General features: G+C 38.4%; 1 protein-coding gene across 4 annotated transcripts in view; it reads left to right on the top strand.

Moving 5' to 3' along the window:
• Positions 1–203: 203 nt before the first annotated feature.
• RAB3IP (RAB3A interacting protein) overlaps positions 204–18,608 on the top strand; it is a 34,111-nt gene continuing 15,706 nt past the window's right edge. Inside the window, exons 1-4 of one of the 4 annotated variants that reach the window (XM_055711847.1) lie at positions 204–309; positions 8,509–8,784; positions 8,992–9,253; positions 16,351–16,446. In XM_055711847.1, coding sequence (XP_055567822.1) covers positions 221–309; positions 8,509–8,784; positions 8,992–9,253; positions 16,351–16,446 — 723 coding nt within the window. In that variant the 5' untranslated portion in view covers positions 204–220. Of the gene's footprint in view, positions 310–971; positions 1,155–8,508; positions 8,785–8,991; positions 9,254–16,350; positions 16,447–18,608 lie in introns of those variants that run through there. The other 3 variants (XM_005431880.4, XM_055711848.1, XM_027811307.2) reach the window with 3 other exon arrangements.

Raw genomic sequence — 18,608 nt, forward strand, 5'->3', positions numbered from 1 at the left:
CGCTCTGGCCGGCCTTGTGCCTCGGCTCCTGGGGTGGGACGCGGCCTCCGGCCCCGGAGAGGCTGCCCTGCGCTGGGGGGCCTCGCCCGCCTCCGCTCGGCGCCCCTCACCGGCACCGGGCCCGCCGCCCGCGGCCGGTCGCCGCCATTCCCGCTAGGGGGCGGCGGGGGTCGCGCGCACCTGCCCCCAGCCCCCTGCGGGCGGTGCGTCCGCGGGACGCATGCGCGCGGCGCCCCGGCGCCCCGCCCCCCCAGGTTGGCTGAGGGGACGCGGTGCGGCGGCGGCGGCCGCTCTCACGGGGCTCGGCAGGTACGTGGCGGCGGGGCTGCACGGCTCCCGCCGCGCTGGCGGGACGGGGGCGGCCGGCCGGGGCGCGGCTGCCCGACCGGCGTCGCCGCACCTGCCCGGCGCCGCGCTCCCGGGAGCTTGTGCCCGGGCGGGCGGAGCCGGCGCCGCCTGGGAGGGCTGCCCCTCGCCGGGGTGCGGTGGCCAAGCGCGGGCGGGCTTCCCCGCCGCGGACCCGCCGCCCGCTGTGGCCGCCCCGGAAGAGCGCGGGGGCAGGTGGCGGCCCGGGCCGTGCCGCTGTGCCCGTGTGCGGTGGGAAGGCGCCGCTGGCCCCGGCGCCCCCGGCTCCGTCGGAGTTTGCGTGGGTGTGGAGGGGGCGGCCGGGATGCGCTTGGCCCCGGATCCGGCCGCGGTCGAAGGCAGAACTGGGCAAAAGTATTTCTCGGGGATCACCCCGGAAAGTGTCGGGCGCACCTGCCCCGGGAGAGCCGGCGGAGGACAAAGAGCCGTCGCAGGCTGGGAGCAGCCGTTCTCCCCTCAGGGCTGCCGGCGCGGGGCGGCAAGGGCGTCCGGGCGGGAGTGACAGAAGCGGGAGGGGAGGGCTGCGAGGGAGCCGAGCCGGGGCTGAAGTCCTCTGCCCGCTCATGACCCTCTCGGCCGGTGGGGCGGGAGGTGCGGGGGAGGGCAGGGCCCCTCGGTGTGTCGCAGGCTTCGTCCCCCTCCGCCTGGGCCCGGGGCGGCGGTGCCGAGCGATGCCGGGGTGCCCGGAGCTGGACGGCGGAGGGGCTTTTTGCATCGTGGTCGGACTGCGGAGCCAGCGCTCGCCTGTAGCGTTTCTGGTTGCTTTAAGGTCTTCGAGCAGTATTGAGGTTAGTACCTAGTCGCTGATAAGTAGTAAGCTCCAGTAGTTAAGTAGCAGGGATTTCAGTTAACCTTAATTTCGTAACGCGGTTGCGTTAGAGAGTAAGGCTCGGAAGGGAAATTTTAGTTACAAGTTGACTGCAAGTGATGAGCTGTGCAGAAATTTGTGCTGCCGAAGTGCTGATGCTCCACTAGTTCCCTGAGAGTCGCAGGGTTTTGGAAGCCAAACACCAAGTGGCCAAAACCTTAACGATACCCTCAACGCAAGTCTCGCTGACAGAAAGCAACAGTGTTTTCATCGGTTTGAGAATGTTGTCTGATTTGTTTGCAGATAGTACTAAGCTTAGTATTGCTTGATTTGTTTGCCGCGTTCATGTGTAAGCATGTTCTTAGGAAGTTTCAAAAACAGTGATCCTAGATTGCTAAAATAATTAATTTTCCACAGGCTTGCTATGACTGTGAAATTATCAGCTTCTCTTTTGAGGCAGATGGAAGGTTATTCAGTCTAGAAGCATGTATTGGCAGCTACCATCTGTTCAAATATTTGTATACCTCAGTAAAATACAGGGCAAAACCTGAGGTCTTGTTGCTTTAATATTTTTATTGTTGTTTTTATTATTGATCTGTTTAGTGTGTTCTGGGAAGGGTTAAAGCCAGGCCTTCCGTATCTTGGCAGTCATTCATCTGCTGTGCTTGGTTAACATTACCTAGTGAGCAAAGAAGGATAAATAATTTACCATTCTCATTATGCTTTTAATAAATAACAAATGGGAGTGCACCTCGCAGCTGTGACTGAAATATCTGTTTTGTAACACTGTATTTAAAAGGGGGATTTTTTTTCTGTAGGAAGAGAGTCACAATAAGCTTTCTGATTATAGACTGCAGCTATCTTCATAGCTTTTATTGACTTGATTTAAAATTCATGTGAAATGCCAAATGAGCTGGTCTCTCAATGTTCCATTTATGTTTATGGATTTTCCCAGAAAAGAAATGTCTACTTTGGCTTTTGATTTTTTGAAGGTCCTTTTTAATATGGCCTTTAAAATCTTGTTGTACTGTAACTTGACTAAAACTTGTATTAGACACTTTAATTACGCTTAATAATACGCTAACAATTTTTTTCAGAAATTCAGAATATGTTTCTTTAAATGGATTTGCAGATACCTTTAGAAAACTACATATCATGAAAATTGTGATTATTCTTTAAAAATAATTCAATTAGTAAATTTGTGTTAACTGAAAACAATAGAGGGGTCTTTAGGTCCAGGTCTTGGCAAGAATGACACTGCGGGCACAGTCACCTGTAATCAGGTTTAAACCTGAGATGGGATTATGAAGTTGTTTTCAAGATAAGGCAGAACAGTGCTCTGTCTTAGAAAGGACACTGCAAAAAGAATCATATTTGCAATTAAATTAACTTGGTTTAGAGAGTCTTTGTGAACTGAACAGCATTCTTTGAGTGTTTGTTTACAATAGAAGTTTGCAGTATTCTATGTTGCAAAGCACCATTTTCTCTCTAGTAAGAGGTGTACTATCTACCAGACTTTATTTCCAAGTTTCACAAGCACTTCATAAATATAGGTCATTGCATCTTGTGTGCTGCTTGTTTCTGTAAGAGATGCTTACTGTCTGTACATGTATTTTTATAGTTGAAGATATCCCTGTGGTAAAGTTTTCAAAAGAGTTTTTTTTAATCATCAGTTCAGCAAACAAATCTTTTAACTTTATAAAATCTTGCTGTCAAATAGACTACATGTTTCTTTTAAAACAGTGTGAAATAGTGTGTTGAATGACTAACATGAGAGTAAAGAACAGAAAAAGACCTACATCATAGTGTTATATGACAACACTAGTGGGAATGCAATAGAAAAACATCCTTATGTTGAACCAAGTGTGGTTTTGCTAGCTCTTACATTTTGTAGGCTCGCCTAACTTACAATTTACCTTCTATTTACCATCTTGTCGAAGTTACCACCTGTTGGTAAATATGTAGCGTAAGGTCACTCACAAATAAAAGTAGAATATATAAGGACCAGAGTAGTTCAGTGTTTTCTTTTTCCTTGTATCTTACTCGTTTTTAAAAAAATATTGTTGTGTATGTGGGATCCTGCAGTAAAAATTTCTATCACAATTGCAAAATTGTGAAGGTGGGAGTTGTTTTTTGGAAACCCTACGGGAATTCCTATGCCAAATCTTGAATTGTATTAGTGCAATGAACTGGCATCGATAAGTGTTTAAACTTGCTTGAATTCTGTGGCTAAGCTTAAATATAAAACAGTTTAGGGGGAAAAAAAAATCCACCAAACTTCTTTGTCTTGTGCCAATATCTGATGAATAACTTGTACTGTATAGAAATTTATTTGGTTTTGAACTTTTAAGTTAACGTCTGGATACTCCTTACAACAGTTTTACTTTTCAAACTGCCCGCTTGCATTTGATAGGTATGGAATAACTACTTAACTGAACTGCTTCTTTAACAAGTATGTATTAGTCCACTACTCTAATTCCCTGCTGAGTTCATTAGAGCTTAAAATGTATTACATTTCAGACTATATAATGCCAAATATTTTACAAAAAGTTTTTTAAACCTACTTAGAAGAATGCAGGCCTTGTGGTGGGCTAATGTCAGTCCTTTTGAGGAACTGCTACAAGAAATTCCACTTTCCTACCCCCTCCCAAATTAACTGTAGCAGACATTGGAGTCTAATGAATGAAGCCCTTGAGACTTTATTGCATTTTGAAAGGCCTGCTGCGTGAAGATTAAAACACTAAAGCTAATGGGCACCTTTTTTTGGTAGACGCTAACTAGAATTTATTTTCATCAGAATGTTTAGAAACACTAACTTTCCTTATGTGATTTTTTTTTTTTTTTTTTTCCACTGGAGAGGTAACCATTCTGTTGTGATGGTGCTCTTTAATAGTAAACCTGAAAATGACGTTTTTGATATATGAAGTGTTTGGTGCTGGTGTTGCTTTTAAATGGGCTATAACAATTAAGAGATTATTCAAAGCTGTCATCTTCAACCTGTCTTGTATTCAAAAGCAATCTGTGAAAGACAAACTCCAGACTTTGTAGTAGGCGGTTTTCAACAATACTTTTTTTTTCCCCCAAAGAAAACAAACCACTATAAATTACTGCTTTTCAGTGAGCTTTTTAGTATTTAGTCACTGACTGCTTTGATTCAGACAAGTAGCTGAACTCCGCTTTGAGTAATAACAGGAAAACAAGATTAAGCATTTTAACTTGATTGATGTTGAAAATATTTACAGTTCTTGATTCCTATTAGAAGCTATAGAAATGTGTTAAAATGTTGTTAAACTGATTTCTTTGTAGTATTTTTTTGTTTAATATTAGATAAAATAACAGATTTGAGCATAGTTTCCTCATGAAGTTATGTGGGTAGTCAGCAGTGCAAGTGTGGCAGTGGAGAGGTAATCAGAAGCTGCAAAATTTTGACAACTTCCACCAAATTTGCATTATTTCCAGATGAAAGTACAAGGAAAGTAATTTATTTTGTTGTTTCATCCTGATTTAATACAGTACTTGAATTTTGTACATCATCCAAATTGCATACTATCAGCTAAGACAAAAATAATCACTTATTTGGTAGGCACTAATGCTATTCCAATCTTTCACCATGCGTTAATGTGGTAGGAAAAAGAATTAAGAAAATTCATGATTTTGTGTAATAAGTGTACTGCCCTGAAGTGTCAGAGTATCAGCTTTTGTTCACAGTAACAGAATTACTACTAAAGAGTGCTGTGTCGACACTGTGGTTTTTTTAGACGCTGTCAGCTTAGCTCCTAGTAAAGCTCTCTGCTTACCATGTGCTTCGTGTTCCTTCACAGCAAGGCTGTTCATTGCTGCCTTAGTCAATATATGAACCCCCACCAAAGCCTTAAGCAAGTCTGTAATCTTTAGTGGCACTGAAATTCAATGTGCTTTTTCCTCCTCCTTTGTTTACCATTACTTTGAAGAGTTCTTTCCCAAAAGAGAGCTTTTATGTTTAGGACTGCCCAGCTTTTTGCATGTACCTATGGTTTCATTAATGCATAATGTGTTCAGCTGATGTCTTGGTAGGAACCTAGTGGTGTTGGCGAGTCTTGGAACCGAGATATTTAATATCGGCTTCTTTGTCTTGTATGGGTGGTGTACCCAGCTTCTGCCTGCTTGCTAAGTGAGAAGTGATGCTAGGAAAGAAAAAAAGTTGTGAATGGAAGGTGTTTTACACAGATGGTATGCTTACGAGTGCCCATTTGACAGGCTGTGGGGAAAGTTTAGCTGAGGGACTTTATTTTCAGCTCTTCCAGGAATAACTTGTATAACTTTTTTACTTACTGTATAGAAAGAGCTTGTTTTTTGATAATTGAGAAGTTATGCATGGATTTTTTATTTATAAGTGTCCCATGTCTGTTTAGGCTGAGATTGGTATTTAATGTATAAGTAGAGTGATAGTCTTGTAAATGAAATTTTGTAATCTTTTTGGGGTGTTTTCTTTTGTGGACAATTAAAAACTGCAGGATATAGGCAGGTTAGGTGGAAAAGCTGTTGGAAAAGAATTAAGTGTAATAATTTCTCATAGGAGTAGGAGCATGTAGGTAGGATAGATTTTTAATTTTTTTTTTATTAACATACTACTTTGCTTATTATAGATTGATGTGATGGTCCGTAGGTGGTGCTAGAAATGCATTTGAACATTTGGAAGATAGTAATCAGGCTTTTAATTTTTTTTTTCTGTGTGAGCCTGCATGACTTTCTGCACAACGTAGCTGAATTTGTATAAATTATCATAAAGGTATGGAATGATGCATCTCTGAGCCTGCTGCTTACTTGTGTACTTAAAGTATTTGCTCCAATTGCCCTTCTGTTTGTATAGAAATAGTAAAATACATTTAAAAACTGACAAATAAATTTTACCTGAACCTTTTTTTCTTGGAAATGGCTAAACAGTATTTTTTAAAAATCAGTTTTTGGGAAAAAAAAACCACAACAACCTTTCATAGAAAATTTCAGCCCAGTAGGGTACGCAGCTGAAAACGACAACTGCTACTGGTGGTTTTGGTACTATGGTACCACCATGGAACATAAGTGAGATTGTGGGTTTTCAGTGGAACTAGGATCATGTCTTTCAAACTTGAAATGGAAACTAGTCAACAGAGGGGAAGATGTGGCAGCAGAGTTGTTCCTGTTTTACTGTCAGCTGTGTTCTCAACCTTTGCTTCTGTTGGGTGGGTTTTGATGCACTTTCCTAGGTGCTGTAGGCATAGAAAAGGCAAGGCATCTAGGCAGCCTTTCTACATCCCTATTCAGAAGCCTGCATCTTCTGTCAATTGTGAAGACTGGGATCCAAAGAACTGGGAATGTGAGGAGACACCTTGGCAGTGTTGCCAATGTAGTAGTAGTATTTGGAATGGTTTACTTGGTGGTGGGAACAATGAAAGCAAATTTGTTTGTGTAGATGGGAGCCTGACTTTGAGACTGGTGAGATGGGTATTTTTTGGCTGGGTTGATGAGCTTTAAAGAATTGTTCCTGCAATTTTATTTTTTCAAGATGGCAGTATTTTAGCTTGTTAAATGTAAAACAATGGCATGTGGAAGTTGAGCTGTAGAGCTGAAAACACTTTTGAAATTTAACTTTGAAGAAATGTCTGTATCTCTGGTAGTCCCTCCATTTTAATTTGTTGACTCAACAGGCTTTATCATCATATAGAGCATGTAATTATAATGCTTATAATAGTTAAGGAGAACTATAGGGAAAACAAGAATATTTTTCAGACTTGCTTAAACCCAAAAATAAGCTGTTAATCTGTGCGGTGTGGTAGAAAAGCTCCGAAGCACAAAACTGTGCCAGTGTTTTTCCTGTGTAAATCATGTCTGTGTGACTGCTGTTGATAGTTCAAAATAAAACAAACTTCTGCATAAAATTTTCTGGGGAAAAAAAAAAAAACCCAAACCCATCCCTTTTCATTCATCTAAGGTCTTCATTGTTCCTGAAGTCTGGGCAGTTTCTTAAAGGTGGTTGACTTTTTTTTTTTTTTTGTGGGAGCAGTTAACAGGGGGAAATTAGTAACATATTCTTGCTGTCCGAACCAATTAATTTCTTCCATGTGTACCTCATAATGCAGTAAAGCAACTTGTTTAATACAGATGTATACATAGTACAATACTCAAGACTCAAAACAGTTTTGAACAATGTTCTTCGAGTTTAAGATAATCAAAAAGTATGATGTAACTGAAACATTAACTGCATATGCTAATTTGGGGATTCCATTCTTGGTGTTTTCTGAAGTAGCCAGTGAACTGAATGTGCATGTAAGTTGATGGCATCATCTCTTCGTGGTTATGACCATTGTCTTTCTAGACCTTCTGTCTGTTATTTCACTTGTAAGATCCAAGCAGATTTCTCTGCAACATGCAATTATTTAATTTAGATGCTACACTTCTTTTTTGCCTGTTAAGTACCTCTGTGAAGCCTTAATTTTTGCTGTCCTTTATATAACACGGAAAACGTTGGATTTTTTTTTTCAGTGAATAATCACTGCTAAGTAATTCCCTCACAAATTTCTCTATACTACTCCTAATTTATAGTTTTGAATCATGCAAAGATTTTTGTGATCTCTGATAAACTGCTGAAAAACAGCTTTCTATTGGGGCTTGTAACATTCATGGGCTGTACTTGTTTTCTGTTGATACGAAAATGGAATTTAAAAAAAAATACTGTCAGTTAAATTGCCAATTCATAGTACACTTTTTACCTGTAATATATTTTTGGTATGATACTTATTCACAATTGTCATCGTCACTTAATCATGTGGTGTATTAACACATCATACTTTGAGAGGTCTTATTGGCTAATTCCGTCATTTCAGTGCACTGTTACAAAATCAGATGTATGATTTAACCAAAACCACTATGGAATGTAATTTATTTAAAGGTTCACTGGTTTCTGTGTCCGCATTATGTGCTTCATTGAGATTGGAAGTGGAAGCTTTAGGCTTTTAATTTTTTTTTCCTTACTGGTTCCCAGGTCCCCCTCTCTTCCATGAATGTAATATATTTGTGTTTTGATACAGAACAGCTCTAGGCTATATTAAAGATTACTTTGTTTTATGATACTGAGCATGTTCTTGATTTCATCATCCTGTTTAGATGGGGAGTCAGCTATTAGATCTTCTGGACTCAACAGTCTGATCTGTGGAAAAAACTGTTTTGGTGCTTGAAGTATATGCTTTTGCAAGATTAGTCCACAGTTTCCATTATATCATAAAGTATTCTGAATGTATTTGAAGTAATTGAAATAGTTGTCTGTTATAATTAAATATTTCCTGTTTGCATTCTGATAATGTGATTATTTAATTCAGGTTTTCATATGATGAGGCTTTTATTATGGCCAGTGACCCCTTGGAAGGCTTTCATGAAGTGAACCTTGCTTCGCCTACTACACCAGATCTTCTCGGAGTAAACGAGCCAGGGACTCAGGAGCAAACTACCTCACCTAGTGTTATCTACCGACCACATCCTTCTGTTGTGTCCTCTACACCAATCCAACCCAATGCATTAAATGTTTCTGACCTTCCCACGCAACCTGTTTATTCATCTCCCAGACAGCTGAATTGTGGAGAAGTATCAGGTGTCAGGTAATATCTCAGTGTCTTTTTACTTAAGCAGTTGATGTTTGTTGCATATAAACTGTTGCTTTACTAAAGATATAATTTTAATATTACTTACAATGTTGTAATACTAAATTGTGTCTATAATGGTACATTCAACACCACTACTGCCATTTCTAAAATATTTCTTCTTAATGTATTATATAAATAAAAAATATATCACTCTCTTTACAGCATCAATGTTACCGACGCAGTACTTTGTTCTACCTCTGGACCCCAGGGTGGGTCATTCAATCACAATAATTCCAGAAAGGAGAGCAATAACATAGAGAGAGAGTTTTTGCAGGGTGCTACAGTAGCAGATGTTGCTGAAGGAAATGAAGATATTTTTGGGTTGAGTACAGACAGTTTATCTCACTTACGGAGCCCATCTGTACTGGAAGTAAGAGAAAAGGGCTATGAACGATTGAAAGAAGAACTTGCAAAAGCTCAGAGGGTAAGGCTTGTTGTCTTGTCTTCTCCTGCTTTTTCTCTCTTCAGAGTGGCTTTAATGTTTCAGAATGATAGATGAGCCAGAAAGTGCAGTCTGAGTCTACTAATTTCTTATAGAATTATTAAAATGTAATTATTTTATGTAAAGTCTTCTGAATGTGTGCAGTGCAAATGTCTTAGAATTATTCCTTGATAATGTTTTTTTCTAGTGCTGCTGCTACTTAAACATGGGAAGCTTTTGCTGCAATATCTGGTTAAACATGCTTTATCTCTTAAATGTATACCATTCCTTCATTCTGACATTTGAGAACAGGAGTAATTTTCTGTCATTCCATTGTTACCGTATAACTATTTATAGACACTGATTATATACCTTTTGAGTCTTTTTTCTCCTAGAGTATAAAATAGTAGTGTGCACCATGGAACATAGAAATGCTTTAGAACGGGGGTACTTGTGCTATTTTATAGGGAAATGCCTTCATAGGAAAGAAGCAGTAAAGATGTTACTGGTGTTCTTTAGTGTACTGTTACACCACACTTGAAATTGAATATGGATACCTTTGAAGACACTGTGGCTCAATTCATTAATATTTGTAAAGCGCTTTGTCTTGTTTGGATGGATGGTGCTATATAAATGCAAAGCTGTTATTTACCATTCTAACATCCCTCTGTGCTTAAACTTCCAAGTAGATTTTGTGTGATTTGTAACTGTGCTCTTTCCTCTCCTCTACATGATTTCATTCTTGTTTAGATTGAAGCTCATTTATCTTGTGTTTGAACTTGTTTTCCTGTTTGTTACCTTTTGTTACCTCATCTTGTTGAATGTAGTCATCTTTTCTGTCACAGTTGCATTTGCCTCTGCTAATGTGAATCTTAAGTACGGATTGTGACATCACTTCTGTTGATTGTTTTATTGCTGAGTAGTTGCTTCCTTTGCTAATGTGTGTTTAATTAGCATTTGATCACTGAAAGGAAACATTAACCTGAGCTAAGTTTGAGGACCTTGCATGTGAATATATAATTCTAGCAACTAAACTTGGTACCTTAGAAAGTAAGAACAAATTGAAGTTTAAACTTTAGAAAAGCTCTTCCAGCTCCTGACAGTATATTAAAGTACAGCTAACATACTTGAAAACCACAGCTCGGATCTGCTACTGCTACCTTGGAATGATCTGAAAATCTTATTCCGGTGTATACCACTTTGTCTCGTAAAGATTGAAGTCTTTCCTGTTTCACTCTGAAATTTGTTAAGGTCATTTTGAAGGAAATTACATTAAGACTGCTAGGACATACTAACTGCATGGTTTGTATTTTCAAACCCTTTGGGTCGTCTTAAAAAAAGCAATTCAGCACCAACTTGAGACTGTTGATATCAAAGTTCTTGCTAATTCTCAGTCCATCAGGTTGATTCTTACCAGTGTTATACTGGATGGGTAACTAACTCTGTCTGCTTGTCTTCCTGAACTTGCACTGTTTCAGAATTGCTCAGTAACACAGGAGTCCTGGCAGGAATCTTTACAGACTGTACAACAAAAAACCCTATTCCTTCTGTAATATCTACTTTCTGCCACTTCCTGTATGAGGACTGTTTTTTTTCTATCCCTAATTCATCTCTGATTGCTATTTTCCAAAAGTCATGCCTGTTCACATAGGGTTGTGCCCACTCTGTGATGTTCAGTATGTCATGCAGTCTTTAAACTTCCAAGTATTCCCTTTTTTTTTGGTGAATATTCTGTTTAAAAATCTGTAGGGATATAATTAATAGGTAGTGCCTGTGTATAGCTGGTTGGTTTTTGCATAATGTTTTAAAACTCTCTAAGTATTTGCTTTTTATTAGGAACAGTGAGAAAAATGAGAATTACAATTTGCACTTGAATTTTGTGAGTTCATTGAGCCTAGAAGCCTTACAGACTGTCCTGGAGTGAACCAAGTAAACACACATTTGGATCTTGCTTTTTTTCATTTGTTTCAAACTTCTTACCCAAACTGTATGCTTTCTGTTGTAATATGCATTAAAGATTGGTTTGAATTTGTTGCCGTTGTGATTGGAAAGGGACCTAGAAAGGAGGTGGGAATTTTGAAGCTTTAGGGACCCACTGTCTATTTTTTCCATGTCTCTGCTTGGAGTGCAAGTTTTTTCTTAAAATGCTCTCAGGTTTTTATATTAGACAATATATGTATAGTGTATAATTGTCTTGTATTTCTTAAGTCGACAGACTTCACTTCTTAACGAACAGCACTGCTGGCAAAATTGTTTAAAAAAATCTTTCAAAAATTTGTTTCTTGATAGAGGAAATTCACTCTACTTCAGTCTAAATTGGTTGCAGCATCAAATCATGTCATGAGATGGGGAGAAAGGTTGGGTAACAGCAGGGCAGCATTCTGTACTAATGGCGCATATAAGATTGGACATACTTTTGCCCTAAAATGCATCCTTAATTAAAATGGCATAGTTTTTTAATTCTTTATTGAGAACATTCAGGTAATTTTTCCTTATTTTTTTACGGAATTTCTGGCTGAATTCTGTAAAGCGGAGCTGAAGAGCCCTTGCCTTAGATGATCTGAACTTTACTCCTTGTTTTGCTACCCTTTTAAAGTAGCATCAGGAACATTGAGGAGCTGTTAAAAAGCTTCATGATTCAATGCCTGGGACCATATCTCCTCATGTCTATACATTTGCATTTTTTCTGCCATGTTTGGATTGAGCTGTGTCACCATGGTTACTGAAGGTAGATCAGCCACATGTAGATAACATCTGAGAGAATAGTGATGTTATTTTGTTATATGGTATTTCTTGATGTGCAAGCTTAGTCGAGTACTTGCAAAGGAATACCTTTTGTTTGCTTTTCATCTTAATTAACCAGCATGATGCATACCTTTTGCATAGCTTGCTCGTAGTTTCTGAGCTGTGGCCGTTCGTAGTTGTGTTTTCCTTGAATTTTTGTGTCATTTGGCTCTGAAGTTATTTCCTCATCAATCAGACAGTCAATATAATGTCATCCATGACTGTAGAGGGAAATGTTTTTCTGTATTGATATGTTTTTTCTTGGAGTGTTGAAATTTTCAGCTGTCACTGATGGTTAGCCCCTTTCTCTGATAAAGAAAGAGCAGTCTACCACAGGTGCTGGTTGCAAATAGCAGTTTCATTTGAGAACAAATTCTGTGCTTCCTTCAGTCTTGAGGGTGAGAACTGTAGGCTTGTTGGTAACAAGTAAAACCATGTTTGACTTTTTGTGGTAGAGTTCTGAATTATTGATACTTCCCTAGTAGAGTGAAATTGAGAGGTTTTTCCACAACAATCCAGTGATTCTTGTGAAAGAGGTGACAGTACAGAATGTGGTATTGTAAATTTCAATGCAGTTTTAAGAACCTGATTCTCAGATCTAGATTTTTCTTCTAAAGCCTTCAGTTTCTGTATGCATTCTTAATCTCGGAAGCAGAGTGTTACAGTTTGATCTCTTCAGATCTTGTGTGTTGATAAAGGATTTTAAGTAGATTTTTTTTTGTTTGTTCCATTGTTCTGCCTGTGTCATCAAAGAATCCAATGTAACAGAGCCTACTGCCATTGTTATTGTGTTTCTGCGCAGCAGAATAATGCTGGCAGTTAAGTCTCTGTTTCCACAGTAAACCATGACATTTTAAAACTCTGCATGGATTAATGAGTAAATAGATTCATAATAGCTACCTAGGAATTCTGGTAGTACCATACAGTACATTCATAATTTTAAAATTTCTGTTGTTTTTTGCTTATAAGGTAACAAACAATAAAAATGGGGATGCTCCAGAATAACATGCCATCCCAGAACTCTCTGCTGAAGAGTATGCTTTCAAGTTTTTGAAAAATAAAATTACATTGAATTTTAAGGCCGTTGGCTTGTTATTGTTAAAGATGGGTTGATTCTCTGAAGGTGTTTTAGCAGTTCCTTGCTGTCTTTGAGTGATGGAAATTTTCAGTTTCCACACCTCTGACTGATGCTGTTGTAGTATATCATAGGCATAAAAATTTTCTTAGGCAAGTAGAAGACTACATGCAAGCAAAACAGAAGCATCTTCACCCACACCACAAGATGGTAATTCAATAGCTTGTGAAATGCTCTTTTCCCTGAAAAGATATTCTGAACCTTCTTGCATGTTAAACACCCTTGTAAATGTGGTTGCAATGGACTAATTTTTATGTAGCTTGTTTAACTTTGATGCTCAGTAAAGACCAGTCAAATAGAAATGTATTCTAATAGAAGTTCAAGCTTTTTTGACAACTCCAGAAGTCAGCAGTATCCCATGGTTCTGATTTTAGGTGCTATGTGTAGAAAAAATCTTCGTTCTTTCTTTGGTCTTCCACATCTTGTTCTGACTTGGTTAAATTGTTGAACTAGATGCAGGATGACTTTTTTTTTTCTATGATTTAAAGTATGAATGATTCTGAAGCAGTAATTTGCATTCTTTATCTCACTGATTCTTTCTAAAGGCCCACTTATGTAGTCTGTTAAGATCTAAGTGAAAAAAGCAATAATACAAGTCTTTGATGTAAGATTATATTTTTAAAAACTTTCAGGGTTTTTCCATGCAAGTTATGTTTTTTTATCACCTACTTCAGTAACTGTGTGTAGTGCTATATGATAGCTCATCTTCTCCATGTAGTTACTTTTTCAGAATGGTAATATGGGAAGGACTGCAGCATGGGTGGTTAGTCTAGCACACACAGTTGTCTTTCTGCCTCTGTGTTGCGTGTGGCTGGGAGGTCTCCAGTAATGCCTTTAAGACACAGGCAGTAGTAACATTTCTAATGACTGCTAAGCCTTTTACTTTGGTCACTCTTTACCTCTGGCCTGCTTAAAAAAACTGAGCTATTAAACTTGCTTGGCAAAATAATGTGTTATATTGTGCTCTTCCTGAATCATGTCATGGAAACTTGGCCAGTGTTTGACAAATCTAGCTAAGCAGCCATGCATAGTAGACTGCCTGGTGTTGTCTCCTCTTTGTTTACGTTAAGTAGCTTTACTTGTCTGCCTAAATTTTAATTGCTCCCCCCCCCCCCCCCCCCCCCCCCCCCCCCCCCCCCCAATCTTTCCACTTGCAGGCAAAACTGTAACCATTCTGCTTAATAGTGTATTGATAGTAGTGGCACAAAAGCAACCTGGGGTAGTTCTACCTTCATTGTGGGTTTGATAACTCTTGACCTGAATGTTAATATAGCCTCCTTTTAAGATGGATTAATGTGTATGTAGCACTTTCCTTATAAATCAGTGAAGTAAACCCAAGAAATCTATTGATGTATTTTCTGCATTTATAGGAACATAGGAAGCTTGAGCTTTAAGCATTTTGCATCAGAATCTTTAATTTCCATATTAAGAACCATACTTTATATGGGAGATACTTTAAACAAACACAAAATTAAGTTTTGTTTCCCTATTTTTTTAAAATTTTTTTTCCTAGTATTTTTCCCCCTTTGGCTTTTTGTATTCCTTTTTCCTTTTCTTTACTCCATCTGTAGCTATTTTCTTGCCTTTTTTTTTTTTTTTAATTGAAAGTGAGAGGTCACTGCAGAATAGTAGCTAGTATGTAAGAACTGAGAAATACCATGTTTGGAAAAAACCCCTTATTAAAGTGGTACCTTTCAAAATAGTTAAAAGGTTGCATATGGAAAGCAAAAAATCAAAATAGCAAGCAGACAGACTAAAAATCAATCAAATATCTATAGTTAAAAGAAGGGAGAAATAATGCCTTTGATACTAAATGAGTCTAGAACAGTCCTTAAATGCTTGCTAAATTCAGGAGTTGGAGACAAATAGAACCCTTCATCTTAGAGGAAAATCTATTGATGGTTTCACTGCAGAAATTGAGAGCAAGACCTAGTGTTGGCATGCTACAAGGCAAGATGTAGTTTTCCACATCATTATGAACAACTTTAATCATGATTTTGGGAGAAATACTAACCACCTCCCAGAAACACATGGGAAGTGGCCATCTGGGTCTTTTGATGACTCTAGTGACTGGCCTCCCAGAGTTTTCTGAATGCAGCTGTTTTCTTTACTGTTTTCTGGAGCTTTTCAAAGCAAAGTGTTGCTAGATTCTATTTGGAGCCTTTAATGTGTCAGTGACAGGCCTAGGTCCTGTATTTCAAGAGCTAGCTTGGCAAGGGGGAAAAGAGGAGGAAGAACTAGATGGGGATGGAGTGGAGTTATGTCCGAAAAAAATGCTTGAAACGTCAGAATGGGTTGCCTGCTGCTTTTCTTTCCCTTACTTTTTCGCTTTATCCTTCTGTCTTGCAAGAGATTCCAGGGTGTAATGGTTGGGGAAGGGGAGAAGAACTCCTCTTTCAAATTCTTTGTTGAACTTTTGGTACCCCTCTGCAAATTACCCCACTTTTCCCTCAGACTTGGGACAGATGAAATTGGGCATGTGTAACCCTTATATGGCCAAATCTGTGTTAAAATCTTACTGTAAAAGTGGTATGGTCAAGACGACTTTGCTTAAATTCTAGCGGTGTAGGTGAATAGCATTTTGAATTTCATTAAGTTGCTTTGATTTATGTATCTGCATAAACAAGAGCAAGGATATAGTTAGAATATGATTTTGGAGTTGTATTAGTTACAAGGAGATATGCAGGAGACTATAGTAAAATGTTTCAAGATTCTTTTAGAATTGGGGATTGTCTAGAGACAAAGCTTTTTGATACTTTTTTTTTTTTTAAAAGGATTGCTTTCTTTAAGTGTCTTAAGGAATGGGTAAACAGAACTGGTATTCTGTCTGTCCCAATAATTAATTTGATCTATATTTGAAGTGACTTTAGTCTTCTATACTTTCAGGAAAAAAAGCTTTTTTTACTTTGGAGTATTTTGGAAATGCTGATGTCTAGTTTAGAGATACTTCAGATTGGCCTGGCATATTTCTGCATAGCAGGAAAAAATAGCTATGTATGTACAGAAATAATTTAATTGCTTTTAGTGTTAAGATTAATATTTTGAAAGGCTTTGCTTAGCAAAGGTTTTATGTTCCTTTGGTTTCTTTTTTTTCTTTTTCTCCTCCCTCTCTGTGGTATTAGCTTTAAAAGGCCAAATTACTACTCTTAAGTCAGAATGAATAACTTTCAATTTTCCATAGGAGCTGAAGTTAAAAGATGAAGAATGTGAAAGGCTTTCTAAAGTGCGAGATCAACTTGGACAGGAATTGGAAGAACTTACAGCTAGTCTGTTTGAGGTTTGTTGGAGTCTTCGATGTGATATACTTAAAGGAAGCTGAGCCAGATGTTTATGTAGAATCAGTGTATTGTATGCTGATTATTTTTTTTTTTTTTTTTTTGCAATAAGCTTATAAAGGGATTTGTGTCCTGAAGACCTGGGTGTGTTGAAGTAGAGGCTTAAGAGCAAGCAGTAGATTTTTACTGAGATTAAAGAGACGTTGTTGAGCCTGTCAATCTGCCTAGACATAAATCGAAGAAAATAAGGAAAATATATCAGAAAGCTTAAAACTATTTGGGTTTTTTTTTTGGCATAACTATTCTGAGACAGCTTCTCTGTCTGACAACAAGGCTATCTAGATAAGAGCTAAATTTGGGGTTGCCATGGTGACTAAAAAAATAACGTAGCTCCAGATCAATGGAGGTAGCAAGTGTATAACTTAACCATGCCTTCAGCTTTTGAATTTTGCGTCTGGCAGCATGCTACTCCTGCAAACTTGAAAAGAAACGTTAATACTGAGTGATTCACCAGGGTGGCACCTGGTTGCCAAGTGAGGAGCCTGAACTTTAAGTGGGATCTTTTCATTTGAGAAAAAGTCAGTAGTGCCAGAAGATTGTGAACTTGTGTTACACAGGAAAAAAAAAAAATCTTAAATCCATACTTGAAGCAGTATCAGTTCTTGTTTTATCACAGGAGTATATATAGGAATGCCTAGGGGCTAAACTGTGATACCTATAACCATCAGTATAAATTTCATAATCCAGAGATTATTTATGTGTTTACAGAATCATAAGTATTGGTTTTCAGCATATGCATAAAGATACAACATTAGGTATGTTTTAGAGGCAGTATTTAAACCTATGATGTATTGGTATAGAAGTGCTATTAAAACCTTGAAAGTGCTGACATTCAAAAATCAAATTACAAACTACTCTGTGGGTTGGCAACACATTTTATTTCATCATCCCGGTAGGGCAAAGTTACTTCAAATACAAAGCAGTTCATGTGCATAGAGAATAAATGGGAGGCTGGAAAGGTACTTTTCAGCATAAATACTTGTGTATGTTGGGGGGAGGAAGAAAATGTTGGGCAGGTATTTTAATTGTAGAGGAATAAAAATAAAATTATCAGTGAGATTTTATATTAATTCCACTTCTTCATAACTTAGCTTTAACATATGATACATTGTTCTATGTTTGCAATATAGTGTATTAGTAATAATGTTTGAGTTTTAATTATTCAGAACTGTTGTGGGCATGTCACTTGAATTTTCTTTTGTGATTTGATTTCACTAAGAAGCCTAACAAAACATAGTGTTGAGGTTTCTTGATTTTTGCGCTGGGATCTGCAGCACTTGAATTCACCTTCTATTCTGAATCCCACTAATTTCAGTGACCTTGTAAGTGGATATGCTAGAGCTTATATTAATGCATCCCAGTGGAGGATCAAGGCTTCTTTTGCACAGCTGGGTGTTACATTATTATACTGTAACAGCACTGTAACATGCTTTGCTTTCAAAGGTGCATCACTTAAGCAGAAACTGCATGGTCAATGTTAAATGTATTTGTACACATTGTATAAATGTGTATGTTGCCATTCCTGCATGTGTCTGTTGTTACTTAAGAGAATTTTACAAACTCATATTATACAGCTGTGTTGTATGCCAGTGGGAGCCAGATCTTTTGGTATGATGATGTATGAACTTTTTTGTTTTATTTATATAGCGTCCAGATATATGCTAGGCGCTTTACAGATATGATAAGGATCCTATCCCAAGTAATTTAGTTGGTGGCCCTGATCTTTCAATCTTTGTTGCCTTCAGTAAGTATCAAGTAAGAACAGTAATATGATCACAGGCGCAAATTGCCGGATCAGAACCTAAACAAATACATTATGCAGACAAAAGGCTTAGAGGTATGAGGTAAAAGGATGTTTAAAAAATCCCCAGTCCTTTTATACTTTCTTCTTTATTGGCTCAGCCTTGTTTCTTTACTTGGATTGTTTTTAGTGCTTTTTCTGTTCTGCTTAAGAAACACTTACTAATCCACAAACTATTTTTAAGCTGTTGCTTTGTCTGTTTTATTGATGGTAAGGATTCAGACTTCATAGTTGTTTGACTGGTTCCTTCATGCAGAAATTTAGTTGGCTAAAACTGGTTATTCTGGCTAGAAGGGAGAAGTT

This window comes from Falco cherrug, chromosome 5 (assembly GCF_023634085.1).
Source record: "Falco cherrug isolate bFalChe1 chromosome 5, bFalChe1.pri, whole genome shotgun sequence".
NCBI classification, from domain to species: domain Eukaryota; kingdom Metazoa; phylum Chordata; class Aves; order Falconiformes; family Falconidae; genus Falco; species Falco cherrug.